The sequence below is a fragment of the Somniosus microcephalus genome, chromosome 32 (genome assembly GCF_052327205.1).
Source record: "Somniosus microcephalus isolate GS21.2 chromosome 32, FLI_Smic_1.0, whole genome shotgun sequence".
NCBI lineage: Eukaryota > Metazoa > Chordata > Chondrichthyes > Squaliformes > Somniosidae > Somniosus > Somniosus microcephalus.
In genome coordinates this window covers 40,306,618-40,324,919 of record NC_141018.1, presented here as the reverse complement: position 1 = coordinate 40,324,919, position 18,302 = coordinate 40,306,618, and the positions used below count along the sequence as shown (strand labels likewise).

The 18,302-nt window shown below is 54.3% G+C and overlaps 1 protein-coding gene across 2 annotated transcripts in view; it reads left to right on the top strand.

Annotated features, from left to right (window-relative positions):
• entrep2 (endosomal transmembrane epsin interactor 2) overlaps nt 1-18,273 on the top strand; it is a 75,654-nt gene extending 57,381 nt beyond the window's left edge. For both annotated transcript variants that reach the window (XM_085972491.1, XM_085972492.1), the window contains 8 exons: nt 2,941-3,048; nt 7,017-7,177; nt 8,064-8,199; nt 10,846-10,939; nt 11,488-12,003; nt 14,775-14,852; nt 15,999-16,321; nt 16,565-18,273. In XM_085972491.1, the coding sequence (XP_085828617.1) occupies nt 2,941-3,048; nt 7,017-7,177; nt 8,064-8,199; nt 10,846-10,939; nt 11,488-12,003; nt 14,775-14,852; nt 15,999-16,321; nt 16,565-16,750 (1,602 nt within the window). In that variant the 3' untranslated portion in view covers nt 16,751-18,273. The remainder of the gene's footprint in view (nt 1-2,940; nt 3,049-7,016; nt 7,178-8,063; nt 8,200-10,845; nt 10,940-11,487; nt 12,004-14,774; nt 14,853-15,998; nt 16,322-16,564) is intronic.
• Nucleotides 18,274-18,302: the final 29 nt, after the last annotated feature.

Sequence of the window (18,302 nt, the reverse complement as noted above, 5' to 3'; positions counted from 1 at the left end):
CACGGAACCCGACACTGGACACCGAACCCAACACTGGACACTGGACACCGAACCCGACACTGGACACTGGACACCGAACCTGACACTGGACACCGGACACTGGACACCGAACCCGACACTGGACACCGGACACTGGACACCGAACCCGACACTGGACACCGGACACTGGACACCGAACCCGACACTGGACACTGGACACTGGACACCGGACACTGGACACCGAACCCGACACTGGACACCGAACCCGACACTGGACACCGAACCCGACACTGGACACCGGACACTGAACCCGACACTGGACACTGGACACCGAACCCGACACTGGACACCGAACCCGACACTGGACACCGAACCCGACACTGGACACCGGACACCGAACCCGACACTGGACACCGAACCCGACACTGGACACCGAACCCGACACTGGACACCGGACACTGAACCCGACACTGGACACTGGACACCGAACCCGACACTGGACACCGAACTGGACACTGGACACCGAACCCGACACTGGACACTGAACCCGACACTGGACACTGAACCCGACACCGGACACTGGACACCGAACCCGACACCGGACACTGGACACCGAACCCGACACCGGACACTGGACACCGAACCCGACACTGGACACTGGGCACTGAACCGGACACTGGACACCGAACCCGACACTGGACACTAGACACTGAACCCGACACTGGACACCGAACCCGACACTGGACACCGAACTGGACACTGGACACCGAACCCGACACTGGACACCGAACCCGACAGGGGACACTGGACACCGAACCCGACACGGGACACTGGACACCGAACCCGACACTGGACACTGGACACCGAACCCGACACCGGACACTGGACACCGAACCCGACACTGGACACTGGACACCGAACCTGACACTGGACACTGGACACCGAACCGGACACTGGACACCGAACCCGACACTGGACACCGAACCCGACACTGGACACAGGACACCGAACCCGACACTGGACACCGAACCCGACACTGGACACTGGACTCCGAACCTGACACCGGACACAGGACACCGAACCCGACACTGGACACCGAACCCGACACTGGACACTGGACACTGGACACTGGACACCGGACACAGGACACCGAACCCGACACTGGACACCGAACCCGACACTGGACACTGGACACCGAACCTGACACCGGACACAGGACACCGAACCCGACACTGGACACCGAACCCGACACTGGACACCGAACCCGACACCGGACACTGGACACCGAACCCGACACTGGACACCGAACCCGACACTGGACACCGAACCCGACACTGGACACTGGACACCGAACCCGACACCGGACACTGGACACCGAACCCGACACAGGACACTGGACACCGAAGCCGACACTGGACACCGAACCCGACACTGGACACCGAACCCGACACTGGACACTGGACACCGAACCCGACACCGGACACTGGACACCGAACCCGACACAGGACACTGGACACCGAAGCCGACACTGGACACCGAAGCCGACACTGGACACCGAACCCGACACTGGACACCGAACCTGACACTGGACACCGAACCCGACACTGGACACCGAACCCGACACTGGACACTGAACCCGACACTGGACGCTGGACACGGAACCCGACACTGGACACCGAACCCGACACTGGACACCGAACCCGACACTGGACACTGGACACCGAACCTGACACTGGACACCGAACCCGACACCGGACACCGAACCCGACACTGGACACTGGACACTGGACACCGAACCCGACACTGGACACCGAACCCGACACTGGACACTGGACACCGAACCCGACACTGGACACCGGACACCGAACCCGACACTGGACACTGGACACCGGACACTGGACACTGGACACCGAACCCGACACTGGACACCGAACCCGACACTGGACACTGGACACCGGACACCGAACCCGACACTGGACACTGGACACCGAACCCGACACTGGACACCGAACCCGACACTGGACCCGACACTGGACACTGGACACCGAACCCGACACTGGACACCGAACTGGACACTGGACACCGAACCCGACACTGGACACTGGACACTGAACCCGACACTGGACACCGAACCCGACACCGGACACTGGACACCGAACCCGACACCGGACACTGGACACCGAACCCGACACTGGACACTGGGCACTGAACCGGACACTGGACACCGAACCCGACACTGGACACTAGACACTGAACCCGACACTGGACACCGAACCCGACACCGGACACCGAACTGGACACTGGACACCGAACCCGACACTGGACACCGAACCCGACAGGGGACACTGGACACCGAACCCGACACGGGACACTGGACACCGAACCCGACACTGGACACTGAACCGGACACTGGACACCGAACCCGACACTGGACACCGGACACGGGACACCGGACACGGGACACTGGACACCGAACCCGACAACGGACCCGGGACACGGGACGACACTGGACACTGGACACCGAACCCGACACCGGACACTGGACACCGAACCCGACACCGGACACCGGACACTGGACCCGACACCGGACACGGGACACCGAACCCGACACCGGACACCGGACACGGGACACTGGACACCGGACACCGGACCCGACACTGGACACGGGACACCGGACCCGACACTGGACACTGGACACCGAACCCGACACTGGACACCGGACCCGACACTGGACACCGAACCCGACACTGGCCGATTTGGGTTCACACATAAACATTTGGAAGCCTCACCCTGTATCCTTCGAACATTATCCCAGGGTCTCAGTTAGACATTGCGGTTCTTTATTAAGAACTGGGTGAGCAGTGATGGTTATTTAGGGCCAGTGGGCCATTAAATATGTTTAAGCTGCGCTGTGCCGACTGTTTTGTGCAGAGCTTTACATCCTGGCACCTCTCTCCACAGGATCTTTTATTCAGCATCTGTGCACTGAATGTCATCTCTACCATTGTATGTGCCCTGGCTACCGCGATGTGCTGTATGCAGATGGTCACAGCTGATATTGTGCAGATGGTAAGTGTCTGTTCAATAATGGAGAGGCAGCATTTCTAACGAGCTTGTGTGCACAGTCCCGTCTGTATACTATCCCCGCAGGAGCTGCCTCTTTATTGCCTTGCTGCGATCCATTGTATATAAATGAGTGCGCACACAGGGTCCTTGGGTCCACTCAGTGCGCACCGAATGCAAAAAAAAGGGAGGAAAGGCATGTTTTTTCAGTGAAGGTTTTGAGGGATGGGGTGTGTGGAAGATTGAGGGAGGTGAGGAGTTACATCGTTTTTGGGAGGTAAAGAATGAGTTAGAGAAGAAGACAGTAGGATGACTTCTGTTTTGACGCAATCCACTCATAGAACTCGATCTACAATACCAGGAACTCTCTTCATTTCTGGGCAGGTTCATCAGCTCTTTTAGTGGTGATCTTGGGGCTGGTTAGCTGGAAAGGATGTGATGGATAGAAGTGGCCTGATGGAAGGAGAGCCCTTTAACTCGGTCAGCTGGGAATTACAGCCAGATGCTGTGGCTTTTGTGAAGTGTGTAAGTGACACCCATCTATCTGAAGTTACTGAGCAGGCCCCAGTCTCCCACCTGACCCCCCGCCCCCCTTGCTGGTCCAAACTCTTTTAACATTGTCATTAAAAGTGTCAGCCTTAGCTCAGTGGGTAGCACTCTCACCCCTAAGTCAGAAGGTTTAGGTTCAAGTCCCACTCCAGAGTCTTGAGTGCATAAACTAGGCTGACACTCCAGTGCAGTACTGAGGGAGTGCTGCACTGTCGGAGGGGCAGTACTGAGGGAGCGCCGCACTGTCGGAGGGGCAGTACTGAGGGAGTGCTGCACTGTCGGAGGGGCAGTACTGAGGGAGCGCTGCACTGTCGGAGGGGCAGTACTGAGGGAGCGCTGCACTGTTGGAGGGGCAGTACTGAGGGAGCGCTGCACTGTCGAAGGGGCAGTACTGAGGGAGTGCTGCACTGTCGGAGGGGCAGTACTGAGGGAGTGCCGCACTGTCGGAGGGGCAGTACTGAGGGAGCGCTGCACTGTCGGAGGGGCAGTACTGAGGGAGCGCTGCACTGTCGGAGGGGCAGTACTGAGGGAGCGCTGCACTGTCGGAGGGGCAGTACTGAGGGAGCGCCGCACTGTCGGAGGGGCATTACTGAGGGAGTGCTGCACTGTCGGAGGGGCAGTACTGAGGGAGTGCTGCACTGTCGGAGGGGCAGTACTGAGGGAGCGCTGCACTGTCGGAGGGGCAGTACTGAGGGAGCGCTGCACTGTCGGAGGGGCAGTACTGAGGGAGCGCTGCACTGTCGGAGGGGCAGTACTGAGGGAGCGCTGCACTGTCGGAGGGGCAGTACTGAGGGAGCGCTGCACTGTCAGAGGGGCAGTACTGAGGGAGTGCTGCACTGTCGGAGGGGCAGTACTGAGGGAGTGCTGCACTGTCGGAGGGGCAGTACTGAGGGAGCGCCGCACTGTCGGAGGGGCAGTACTGAGGGAGCGCCGCGCTGTCGGAGAGGCAGTACTGAGGGAGCGCCGCGCTGTCGGAGGGGCAGTACTGAGGGAGCGCCGCACTGTTGGAGGGGCAGTACTGAGGGAGCGCCGCACTGTCGGAGGGGCAGTACTGAGGGAGCGCCGCACAGTTGGAGGGGCAGTACTGAGGGAGTGCTGCACAGTCGGAGGGGCAGTACTGAGGGAGCGCTGCACTGTCAGAGGGACAGTACTGAGGGAGCGTCGCACTGTCGGAGGGACAGTACTGAGGGAGCTCTGCACTGTCCGGAGGGACGGTACTGAGGGAGCGCTGCACTGTCAGGAGGGACAGTACTGAGGGAGCGCTGCACTGTCAGGAGGGACAGTACTGAGGGAGCACCGCACTGTCGGAAATGTCGTCTTTTGGATGAGACGTTAAACTGAGGCCCTGTCTGCCCTCTCGGATGGATGTAAAACATCCCATGGTGCAATTAGAAGAAGAGCAGGGGAGTTATCCCTGACCAAAATTTCTTCCTCAATCAGCACCAGATCTTGTAATACTGATTCTGGCCAAGGCCCATGACTATGTAATAGTGACTGCTCTCCGAAACTAATCCGTTGGCTATGAAGTGCTTTGAAAGGCGCTATTCAATAAAAGTTATTTCTTTTATTTAAACTGTCATGTCTCCATTTAATATTAATGCCTCCCTGTGATGTCATTTAAAACAATATTGTAAATAGTTTTTTCCCCAATTTTTCTCCCTCCTTTCCTGAAGACACTGACTCTTGTTGAGGTATGAACCTAACCTCTAACCCCTAACCCTAACCTCAACCCCAACCTCTGTCCCAGTGATCACTCACTGGGGTATTGCTGAGCTGGCCCTTTCCTGATCCGCAGGGCTGAGCTGCTCACTGTCGAAAGCAACTGAGTCCCTGGAGAGCTTGCTGGGTGAAACGGCTCAGTGTGTAAATGCTGCGTCCGAGCTCCACCCCAGTCTGAGCCTGACCGCTAGCTGGTCGTAGGGAGAGAATGATTGACCTGGGATTCCTGCTCCTGAGGCTTTTGGTGAGACGTGTGTGTGGATAGTGAGTGATCAGGCTCTCTGATGCCTCTGTAGTGGAATAGCCTGTTGACATGCACATGTGAAGAATGGATATTTGACCCGTGGAACTGCACTGCAGTAAGAGGCAGTGTCCTGGAGAGGACGGTTTCAGATGTTTGCACTTGAATCTGTTCAACCAGTCTTGCACTTCCAATATCCTAAATCATACTGTGATGTCTCCACTCCAAATAAGTTTCATATATGTGGCTTTAATCAGTAAACTTTGACATCTGTGTAACATGACGCTCAGTGTTTTATTACATCTCGTATAGGTTTTATTTAGTTTAATCAGAGTGTGAGTCACAAGCCAGACACAATTACACATTTAGCTCATGTTTAACCACAGATCACACCCACACACACGCCTGCCCGCACACTACCACACTCACTCACTCACACACACACACACACACACTGACCCACACACATCACACCCACACACACGCCTGCCCGCACACTACCACACTCACTCACACACACACACACTGACCCACACACATCACACCCACACACACGCCTGCCCGCACACTACCACACTCACTCACACACACACACACTGACCCACACACATCACACCCACACACACGCCTGCCCGCACACTACCACACTCACTCACACACACACACACACTGACCCACACACCACACCCACACACTGACCCACACACACACCCCACACACATCACACCCACACACACGCCTGCCCGCACACTACCACACTCACTCACACATCACACACACACACTGACCCACACACATCACACCCACACACTGACCCACACACACACCCCACACACTGACCCACACACACACCCCACACACTGACCCACACACACACCCCACACACTGACCCACACACACACCCCACACACTGACCCACACACATCACACCCACACACATGCCCGCCTACACACTACCACTCACACCCACACACACAACTGACCCACACAAACCACACACACACCACCTCCACCCACACTCACATCCACACCCACCACAAAAAAATGGAACTTGAAGTGTCTGTACCACAATCGGGAATAATACAGTAACACTCACCACGATTCACTCAAATCTCTCAACCTGTCCCCGTTTCCTGTTGTGGACTGGCAGACGGAGATTTGATTCCTTATCTTCAAGAATTGGTTTGGAATTGTCAAATTGCTGCTGGGAAACCTCAGACCCTGTGAATTCTGCTCAGGATCAGCTTCACATCTTTCTGCTGTACACGGTTTTGTGGCGAGTGATATCTGTGTGGGTGTTGGATGTAATCAGTGTTAGCCGCAGAGTGCAGCAGTGAATGACAGGTTCTGTAATATATCATCAGAGGGAAACTGCTCTCATATAATTTCAATCCCAAACCTGTCACTCTGGGAGACAGCTCTGTCCTTTTCCATTATTGTGTTGCTCATGTAACCTTCCTGACAGCTTATTCCACAGAGACTGCGAGCTCCAAACCCTGAGTGCGTGTCACCCCATGGTACAGTCTTGCAGCAGCCGCTGGATTTTGACGAGTTCATCCCTCCTATACCTCCTCCTCCGTACTATCCTCCAGAGTACACCTGTACCCCAGGAGTCGAGGCCCAGAGGTGAGTCCCTGTTCACTTTACCTGTCCCTTATTCTCCCAGCTGCAGCTCTCCTTATGTTTCCAGTTTTCTCTCCTGTCCTGAAGGCGCTGGCTCTTGCTGGGATCCAGCTCCACAGGCACAGACAGTGAGTATCAGCAGGCTATTTAACTGTGTCGGCATCACGACTGAGCCTGGTCCAGTGTCTACAGGGGTGCACTTTAGAGTAGGAGTCACTGCGATAACGATCAGCACAAGTAACCCGGACTGATTTTTCTACCTCAAAGATCAATTGTTTTTTTAATTCATGCTCAGGATGTGGGTGTCGCTGGCAAGGCCGGCATTTATTGCCCATCCCTAAACTGAGCGGCTCGCGAGGCCACTTTAGAGGGACGTTAAGCATCAACCACGTTGGTGTGCGGCTGGAGTCACCTATAAGCCCAGACTGGGTAAGGACAGCAGGTTTCCATTCGTGAACCAGTTGGGTTTTTACAGCAATCCATTAGCTTCATGGTCTCATGCCCACTACCCCCACCCTCAGCGACTGACTCCCAGTGTCCCAGTTAATAAACTTCAAAGTGAATTGTCTCCACTTCAAATCCCTCCAGGGCCGGCTCCAGCCCTACATCCCTAACTGCACCCCTTCGCCCATCCGACTCTCAATTACTGCCATTCCCTCTGCTCCACCAGCACAAGCCCATTTTTCAGTCACCATGTCTCTGGAATTCTCTCCTAAATCCACTCACGTTTTTCTACTGCCCATCTCGGCATCATCCCCAGTAAGTTCCTTCATGTCCAGCACTGTGTCCCTATCAGCCTCTGGTGAGGTCTGTGAGGCGCTGTGTGACGTGAGGAGTGTGATAGAATGCAGGTCGTCATTGGCTCACAACATTTACTGTTATTTTTCAGAGGTCTGCGCCTGGACTTCCCTCACTTGCCCTTCAGTGCCATGTACAGTGTGGCCATTAACAGCCCCGGCTCCCTCTACCCTGCAGAGCTGCCTCCCCCGTATGAGGCTGTGGTCGGACAAACGTCTACTGGTCAGGTGAGAGTGAAGTACAAGGCTGGGCTGTGTTATTGCTGTGATATTAAACCATCTTTCACCAGCCTGCAGCATAAGCTGAAACGGGCCAGCCCGAGTAGCTGCCCAAACTCTTAGTTACAGTAATCCTGATTAAAGGATAACACTCCCTGCTGAGCTGGTTATGCAGTAATCAGAGTTCGCCTCCACATAAAGATTTAATGAGGTTTTCTGTTCCTGATTCTCTCCACTCCTGAGGGTGCACAATTGTGCTGGGGAACAGGTTCACGAGCACCGGGTTCCATGGGCACCGGCCTCCCTCTGGTACCTCACCCAAATGCCCATTGTTCATATGTCAGCAGGACATTCAGCCATGGGGGGCATCACGGCTGAGCCAATCCTGTCCCCATCTGACAACCACACAGGCGCACTTCCCAGCAGGAGTCGGTGGACAGCGATCAGGAGCAGGAACCCCGGCTGATCCTCCTCCCTAACCCAATGACTGGAATGCCACAGTTGCAGAAAGCAGTTCCCTGGGTCGGTGCTGAGAGAGGTTGAGTGGGCTGGATATTGGAATGTAAGTGACTTGTAACAAAGGCCGTTCAGAGCAGGAAAGATCTTCAGTGTATCTGAAATGTTGTGACATTCTGTAAACATGTGTTAATATTGAATAATATCCCAATAAGAACGTGCTGATGTATCTGTAGCCGAGCTGTGTGACTCCCTCGTTTCTGACTGAACATTCCTGCTTTCAGAGAGATGTCACAGACATTCAGGAATTAAAGGTTTTCTTACTTTGTGCACCCAGTCCTGCTGACTCACTTCACCTCCCTTGAGCTTAAAGCTATGGAATAACATGATATAAATGAATGAGTGCTGAAAATGTATTGGTCCTGCTGCACTCCAGAATCTTGTCTGTAACTCACTGTCCCACTAACTCTCCTATATTCAACAGGAGAGTCACCACTATTCCCACCCGTTTAGACTGTCTTTATTTCAGGTTAAATCGGTGCATTTATTTCAGGTTAGTTTGTAGTAGAGCATTAAAAAAATTAGGCGAAGATGGCGGAGATGAAGTTATCCCAACATCCCTAGGGACAGCGAAAGTCCTCTATTAAAACTATAAGCTTTATGAATTTCACTGTGTGGCTGAAGTGGTCCCTTGGTTTGCCTGGCTGTCCAGCCAGAGAAATCAGGAGAAGATGTCTGCCGACCCTACAACTGAAAGTGACAGAGAGAGAGAGAATTAATTTGAGTCACAGGCACAGATTGCTGCTTCTAGCCATGTCTGTATGTTTGGCCCGAGGAGACATGTCAGGGTTGAAACTCTCTCACCAGGAACGGGTTGCTGTTGTCACTTTGTCCCTATCTCTGTATTTACAGCATCCACACTTACTGACCAATTAGAAAATGGGGGAGCAGCTCCCTTGATGGCCCAGCTGAGAATATCAGCCAAGACCGCAGTCCTGGGATCCCTCTGGGTCTGTGCTTGTAACTCTTCTCAGTCGGGCACTAGAGCTGGGCCCAGTGTCCCTGGGCTAGGGAGGAATGGAATCAGCTTCTCCTGTCCACTATCCAGTGACCACCCCCCCCCGTGGGTGAGGGACAGGATCAGGTTGAGCACCCCCACATTTCAATAACCTTACTACACTCTGAACATGAGCACTGCCGCCTGCTGAACTTTGAGCTAATCTACAGGGTGAAGACCAGTTGTGACTCGGGCCTTGTTTGATGTCAGCCCTTTTATAAAATTTTACTCCGACTTTTCAGAGCTAAGGTTTAGTGCATTGTAAAAATGCTGAGTTCAGTATCTTCACTGAGCAGAGCGAGCACCTTCCTTTAGTAGCCCAACAGGTGGAAGAGCGCCAACTGGACGCCCATACAGAAGAGACCTGTAAGAACAAGGTGTCCATGTGGTGGTCAGTCTGGTGTGAGCAGGTGTGGGGAGGGTTAGTGCCACAGCACCACGAGCACTTCACTTACTGAGTGCTCAGGATAGGTCACGCAGCAATGGTGGTGCTCTGGAGTTGTACCTACCCGATTCGCTGAATCTCCGCACCATCCTATCTCCAGGCTGGGGTAGCGAGGGCCAGGTGTGGCAGGGCTCCTGCTGAAATCCCACACCGGAGCTAAGAATGCCGACAGCTGCTTTTTGCCATTTTCTCTTCTCCCCAACACCCACTCCGACTGGGGAAAGGTTTCATGGGCACCCTGCTCTCTGACGCCTCACCCAGGTGACCATTCTACCTGTGTGAGTCTAGACAATGAATGTTGGCAGGCTATCCGGTCTTGAGAGGCAGCACCACGAGCCTGACCCGTGACTGAAGCGTGTGGGTGCGACGCTGCTGTCCCTGAGTGATAAGAGACCGCCTGGGGCAAAGCGTCAAATGGAAAAAGATGTTGATTTTTGGGGGTTGGTAGGGGGAGAAGGAGGAGAGCCTGTGGTGACACAGAGATAGCATGGCATATTTCCCGGAGCCTCTCTGCACTGTGTGTTTTCAAACTCCTCCCTCCAACATGGCAATCTCGCTCGAGTATGAGCTGTCTCTCCTTTGAACGGGGCTGAACTCTGGCCAGGTGGCAATGAGTGGGTCAGTCGGTATTGGCTATTTTGTGGTGTGGTGAAGAGCTCAGTGCTCGGGGACTCAACACTTGCGTTTCATCATTCAGGTGAGCACGCTGGATCGCCAGAGCTTGGAGGCTTCGCAGAATTCCAACTCCAGTCTGTGTGAGAGAAATCTATCGGCTGCCTTCAGTACACAAGGTATGAGGACAGTTCGGTTAGTCCATGCTGGAGGTGCGAGTGATCGAAAGTGTGGGGATTGACCAGGCCACATTGTACACAGCTGGGCGAAGGGACAGTGTGAAGAGTTGGAGAAATCAAGGGCAATTGGGATTTGGAGCACGACTGGAGCAGATATAACCCACGGCACAAACATAATGTTTACACCAAAGGTTAACTAGTATGTCTGTAGTTTCTCGAGCAGTTATTTTATATGCTGTTCCCGGAGAGTTGCGTGTTGTGTTTGTCCTCCGAGAGTTCCAGTGCCAGCTCCCAGCCCTGTAATGTGCTGTTAGCCGATCTCGGCCTGGCCCACTGTTAGCCTCAGTGCCCCAGACCAGTGAGGAGACTGTCAGCCAGGGTTCCTGCTCCTGATCACCATCTGGCGATACTGTGTATGGATCAGGCACGGCTGCCCGCAGTCACAGTGAGGTGGTCAGTGCGAGGGTCAGCGGGTCCGGAGGGAGTGGGCATTCTTTCTCAGCATGTTTCGAGGTTTAAGTGTTTAAATATTCTGTTCCCCTTCACAGTGTCTATGAACAATGGCTCGTTGATGGTGTCTGAAGCTGCTGATGGCCCAGATCACAGCTGCTCATCAGGAGACTGCTGCTCACTCAAAGTTCAGGAATCTGTGCGCTCGGCAGATGTTTCCCCGTACAGTACCATACCCACCGCTGCCACAGACCATGGGTGCACCAGTTCGGAGGCTGATGTCTGGTGGAGTCACAGGACCTACTCCGAGACCTCCCGTGAGGAGGGGAGCAGTTCACCAGTTCCATTGCAGGGGTCTGTGGACTGGCGAGAGCACAGACTGTCCGAGAGTCCGGCACTGAGTGCCAGCACAGTGGGAAGAAAGCCCCAAACACCAGCCCAAGGACAGTTGGCCTCTTCATCACTCAAACAAATCAAAATGTGCTGTGGCGTCTTCCGGCAGTCGCCCTCACAGTCTGTGTCTGACAGAGCCAGGCAGCCAACTCGAAGAAAGAGTGGCGGGAACAGAATAATCCGCTCCAGCAGCGATCCTGCCGCCTGCACTTCAACAGAAGGTGAGCATCCGCGTTTCAAAAAGTGACCTTAAGGGAGAGTTTTGTGATTTGCAGTTTAACTCCAATCCCATTTCCAGATGATTGAACCAGAGCTCCACACACAACCACATTCCCATAACAGTTATTGATGTTTTATGGTAATCAACGAACACGCCTACTATTCCTGCTGATTATTGTAGTGATGAGGCGGAATCAAACCTGCACCGAGTGCCTCTCCACACTCCGTGAAAATCCCCCCTTCCTGCTCCCATTAACCTGCACCGAATGCAACAAAGGAACAGGAGGAGGCCATTCAGCCCCTTGAACCTGTTCCACCATTCAATCAGATCATGGCTCATCTGTATCTTAACTACATTTATCTGCCTTGGTTCCGTATCCCTTAATACACTAACCCAACAAAAAACTATCGATCTCAATTCTGAAAACTCCAATTGACCCTCAACCTCAACAGCTTTTTTGGGGGAGAGAGTTCCAGATTTCCACTACTCATTGTGAAGAAATGCTTCCCGACATCACCCCTGAACGGCCTGGCTCTAATTGTAAGGTTATTCCCCCTTGTTCTGGACTCCCCCCACCAGAGGAAATCGTTTCTCTCTCTCCACCCGATCAAATCCTTTCATCATCTCAAATACCTCGATCAGATGGATATAATAATGACCACTGACTCACAATCACCTGTTTCTCACTATCGTACAAAGTCACGATCAACCCCACAGCATAAATCACCTGAATCCCCCTCATCATAACTCGACTCCCCACCCACCGCCCCACCATAGTCCGACTCCCCACCCACCGCCCCACCATAGTCCGACTCCCCACCCACCGCCCCACCATAGTCCGACTCCCCACCCACCGCCCCACCATAGTCCGACTCCCCACCCACCGCCCCACCATAGTCCGACTCCCCACCCACCGCCCCCACCATAGTCCGACTCCCCACCCACCGCCCCCACCATAGTCCGACTCACCACCCGCCGCCCCATAGTCCGACTCCCCACCCGCCGCCCCACCATAGTCCGACTCCCCACCCGCCGCCCCACCATAGTCCGACTCACCACCCGCCGCCCCACCATAGTCCGACTCACCACCCGCCGCCCCACCACAGTCCGACTCCCCACCCGCCGCCCCACCACTGTCCGACTCACCACCCGCCGCCCCACCACAGTCCGACTCCCCACCCGCCGCCCCACCACAGTCCGACTCACCACCCGCCGCCCCACCACAGTCTGACTCCCCACCCGCCGCCCCACCACAGTCCGACTCCCCACCCGCCCCCCCACCATAGTCCGACTCACCACCCGCCCCCCCACCATAGTCCGCCGCCCCACCACAGTCCGACTCCCCACCCGCCGCCCCACCACAGTCCGACTCCCCACCACCCACCCCCCCACCACAGTCCGACTCCCCACCCACCCCCCCACCATAGTCCGACTCACCACCCGCCCCCCCACCATAGTCCGACTCCCCACCCGCCGCCCCACCATAGTCCGACTCACCACCCGCCGCCCCACCATAGTCCGACTCCCCACCCGCCGCCCCACCATAGTCCGACTCCCCACCCGCCGCCCCACCATAGTCCGACTCACCACCCGCCGCCCCACCATAGTCCGACTCCCCACCCACCCCCCCCACCATAGTCCGACTCCCCACCCACCCCCCCACCATAGTCCGACTCCCCACCCACCCCCCCACCATAGTCCGACTCCCCACCCGCCGCCCCACCATAGTCCGACTCACCACCCGCCGCCCCACCATAGTCCGACTCCCCACCCACCCCCCCACCATAGTCCGACTCCCCACCCGCCGCCCCACCATAGTCCGACTCACCACCCGCCGCCCCACCATAGTCCGACTCCCCACCCACCCCCCCAACCATAGTCCGACTCCCCACCCACCCCCCCAACCATAGTCCGACTCCCCACCCGCCCCCCCACCATAGTCCGACTCACCACCCGCCGCCCCACCATAGTCCGACTCACCACCCGCCGCCCCACCATAGTCCGACTCACCACCCGCCCCCCCACCATAGTCCGACTCACCACCCGCCGCCCCACCATAGTCCGACTCACCACCCGCCGCCCCACCATAGTCCGACTCACCACCCGCCGCCCCACCATAGTCCGACTCACCACCCGCCCCCCCCATAGTCCGACTCACCACTCACCACCCGCCGCCCCACCATAGTCCGACTCACCACCCGCCGCCCCACCATAGTCCGACTCACCACCCGCCGCCCCACCATAGTCCGACTCAACAGAGTGCTTCTAAACAGAGTGTTAAAGTTGGGGATTTGGAGAGAATAGGAATTCAGAGCAGAGGGGGAAAGAGGTGCTGCTTTTTGCATCCGATACTTATAATGCAAATAATTAATTGAATTTACCTATAACTTAAACTAGATCAAGTAATTAGTTAAAAAAATGAAACAATAAGCTAAGTTAATTAAATGCATAAACTCTAATTCATTCAATAATTAAAACAAGGTTATATAGGGATGGCAGTGCAGGCGGTGCCACAACTGCAGCATGTGGGAGTTTGTGGAGAGCATTGTGATCCGGGGCGACCATGTCTGCAGTAAGTGTCTGCATCTTGTGGAATTTCAGCTGAGTTGTTGAGCTGGAGTCCGAGGTGCAGACATTGCTGGGTATCAGGGATGGGGAGAGTTACCTGGACACTTTAATCCTACATCAGTTACCCTGTCTCTGTGCCAAATTGCATTTTATACAAAATTATATATCTGTTCATTAATGTTTGACCTTCCTTTGATGTTCAAGGTGAGAAGCGTCTTAGTAGAGCCCCGTGTAATGCATCGCAGTCAGGGGTACCTGGATCACAGGCTTCATATGACACAGGTAAGCATCCAATCTCTTAACCTCGAGAGCGTCTCCACCCTGCTTTACACAGCACCGTGGTACAGTCGTAGAATCATAGAATGATACAGCACAGAAGGGGGCCATTCGGCCCATCGTACCTGTTTGAAAGAGATGGGGTTGTTCTCCTTAGATTCAAAATCATGAAGGGTTTTGATAGAGTAAATAAACAGAAACTGTTTCCAATTTCTCCATGTAACTGAAGTCCCTCATCCCTGATACCATTCTAGTAAATCTCTTCTGAACCATCTTCAAGGCCTTGACATCTTTCCTGAAGTGTGGTGCACAGAATACTTGTATCGAATACTTGTGCAATGTTATGCTTTATTTAAGAGAGGGGGTAAGTAGATTTCTCTCCAGAGTGACGATCTCACCTGCTTGTGGGACAGGGGAGGGGAAGTAGGAGTCGGGGCTCAGCTGGGATTGTGCACTCCTGGCCCAGGGTGGGAATCTCTCACATCAATGGCAGCTGCTACACCGAGAGGTTTGAGCGGAGCCGCCTGGACCCTTTGCTTGGGGAGGGGCTAATCGGAGTGATGGCCAGCGGGGGACCCGTGGGCAGGTGTAAGCTCCCAGGTGCGTGGGGGTAGGTGCCAGAGATGTGCCGCAGGGTGAGGAGTATCTGAGTGCACCTGTAGGACATTTCCCTTCCTTGAATTCCATATTGAAGCCCAAATACCCGGGGAGTGACCATCACTTCGAGTCCGAGATTACTGTAGGGGGGAATCGTGGTCCAGCCCAATCATTAATGTTTATCAGCCCTGTGCCCCCCTTATACGAGGGGAGCGCAAAGACAAGACTGGTGACGTTTTTGGGGGAAGTCCAGCCTGGGCCCCACTTACTCCAGGCCAAGGGTCACTCTCCGAATGTGTTGGGGCGGAGCGTCCGGAATGAGTGATAATTATTGGCCGTGTCACAGAGAGGGGACGGGGTCACGATTAGTGAGAGACCTTTTACCAGGACTCATGCTGCCTGTTGTATTAATCTGACTCGGGCAATGACGTGCTTTTTCCAGATTCTCTCGAGATAGTAAACCAAGGTTAATGTTTGCAGGTGGACTGTCTACAAAATGCTCCTGTATCTGACCCTGGGAGCTTTGTTTTACTGACTGTTTGTCCTTGTCCTCAGCTCCCTATCTCGAGCCTCAACCCCTCGCCTCCAGCTGTTTTGCCAAACGTTTCCAGTCTGTGAAACAGCAGAGCCACTCGGAGAAGGTGGATGTGCGACTGAAGCACCGAGCACTGCGGGAAATCTCCAGGGAGCGACCACACTCTCTCGTCGACCTGAAAACCTACAAGGACACAAAAATATTGGTGGCTAAATTCTTGGAGCATTCAAACTGCAACCTCCCTCCCGAGGTACAACATGTGGTCAATAGCATCAGGTCTGTTATTAAGTCGGATGAGCGGCACATGGAGGAGGCTATTTACAGTGCCAGCGTCATCGACCAGGTAGGTGAAGCTCCGGTGCCAGTCTTTGGTGTGACAATTTAAAATATTTCTCAGCAATGATTAGGAAAGGTTTGCTGCTTATAGTGGAGCCCCCTCAGGGCAACGGGCTGTTGATGCTCTTCCCATCAGGTTGCAGTTTCCCTGGGATTGAAGTGCCTGTGTGGACAGGACAGGGTAGAATTTTGGACCTATGACCTCTAATGATATTCAAGTTGCTTTGACATGTCTTTTATTCGCCACCAGGTGATGACAAGTTCTCAACGTCCGGTGAATGTGCTGAGGCCACGGTTACAGGAAGACCTGCATCTCCGGAGCTGTGGCGATCTCAGCTCCCCGTCGGCCTCCCTCAGGACTCTCCGAGTGGGCCGCAGACTCGAACAGGAGCGGCCTCATAGTTTGATAGGTGTGTGCAGAGAAACCATTCTGTGAAGCCAGCCGTGGATTGTGCCATTTCACACAGAGAACATTGAGGTCCCGGGCAGGGGATGAGGGACAGTTTGGCCAGCACTCGACCCCACACCTGGAGATCAACACCCAGAGATTCCCTTGGAAGAGGAGACCTGGCTCTTTTTACAAAAGATCTGTATGTTTGTAAAAACCTGGAGGAAGTTTGGAAATGTCGGATGAACTTTTCCCTGCCCGTTGTCTACAATTGGACATACCTCACACCACTCGCAGTGTTTTGATAGAAGTATTTATAATTTATTACTGCTGACTGGTTCTAGACTAAGTGTGTGGGCTGAGATAATTCTGCTGTTTGTGCCTGTGTTACTGAATAACACAACCCCCCCCACCCCCCACTTTAAACCCCTGCAGTCCAGGGCTCCACTTGCTCCGCCATCACTCAGCTCCAGAAGTTACTTCACCAAAGTCATTCTTGGATTGTAATAAAAGGATGCAGCTGGTGACACTTTCCAGGATCTCCCAGCAACCCAACGACTGACTTCTTCAATTGTTCGAGGACCATTTGCTCAGAGTGAGTGAGACATAGAGTGGGCAGGGCACAGTCTGCAGTGGGTCTGCGATTAACCTGCGACCAACAGCACTTCAACTAGCACATTATTTTGTTCAAACTGCATGACAACAATGTTTAAGAGTCGTGCCTGGAATTTTGTTTGTGTGCCAAAGCTCACAGCGGATTTAACCAATCAGCTCCTGTTGTAAGCAGGGGAATTGACCACCTGGTGCGGACAGGATCAGCCGTGATACCCTCGTGCCCGAATAGCCTGCACCCGCTTGCTGGTACTTCAACCTTTCATTGGGAGCCCAGAGCTGTAGAGACCGTAGCCAGGCGACAGGCCCGAGCCGGGGGACCGTCGCCGGGCCCGAGCCGGGGGACCGTCGCCGGGCGAGGGGCCCGAGCCGGGGGACCGTGCCCGGGGCCCCTGCCCGGGCGAGGGGCCCGAGCCGGGGGACCCCGCCCGGGCGAGGGGCCCGAGCCGGGGGACCCTGCCCGGGCAGGTGATGATTGATGATTGTGAAAGTGTCCAAAACCACCACTGGAACAAAACACCAGCATCGTGATTGTGACTTATCCACTCATCCCTGAACAATGGCGCAATATTGCAGTTCTACTAAGCTGCAAGATGTATTAAATATTAATATATTTTAACATTACAGAGAAAAATATAAAATACAAATTGTTCTCCAGATGTTCACCTAATAGTGAATAAAAGAAAACAAATGTTGATGTGAGGGAGCCCAGGCCCTGGTTTGGTTTCTGATGTTTTGGACGCTGGCTGTTCAGCATCATCGAACGTGTGCTCCAAGCACAGACTCCTGGGAGGCTAAAACTAAACAGCAGGTGTATCAAAGTCTGACTAAAATGTTAAATTACCACATTTATTTTTCTGTATTTTAGTTTCAAATTGGTTTGAATCCTGTGGATTAAAGATGAACTTTTTGTATGATATTCTGAGAAATAAAGTTAGTGCCACTGGCATGTCACAGCCCTATGTCTACACCTCCCCTCACGTTCTCC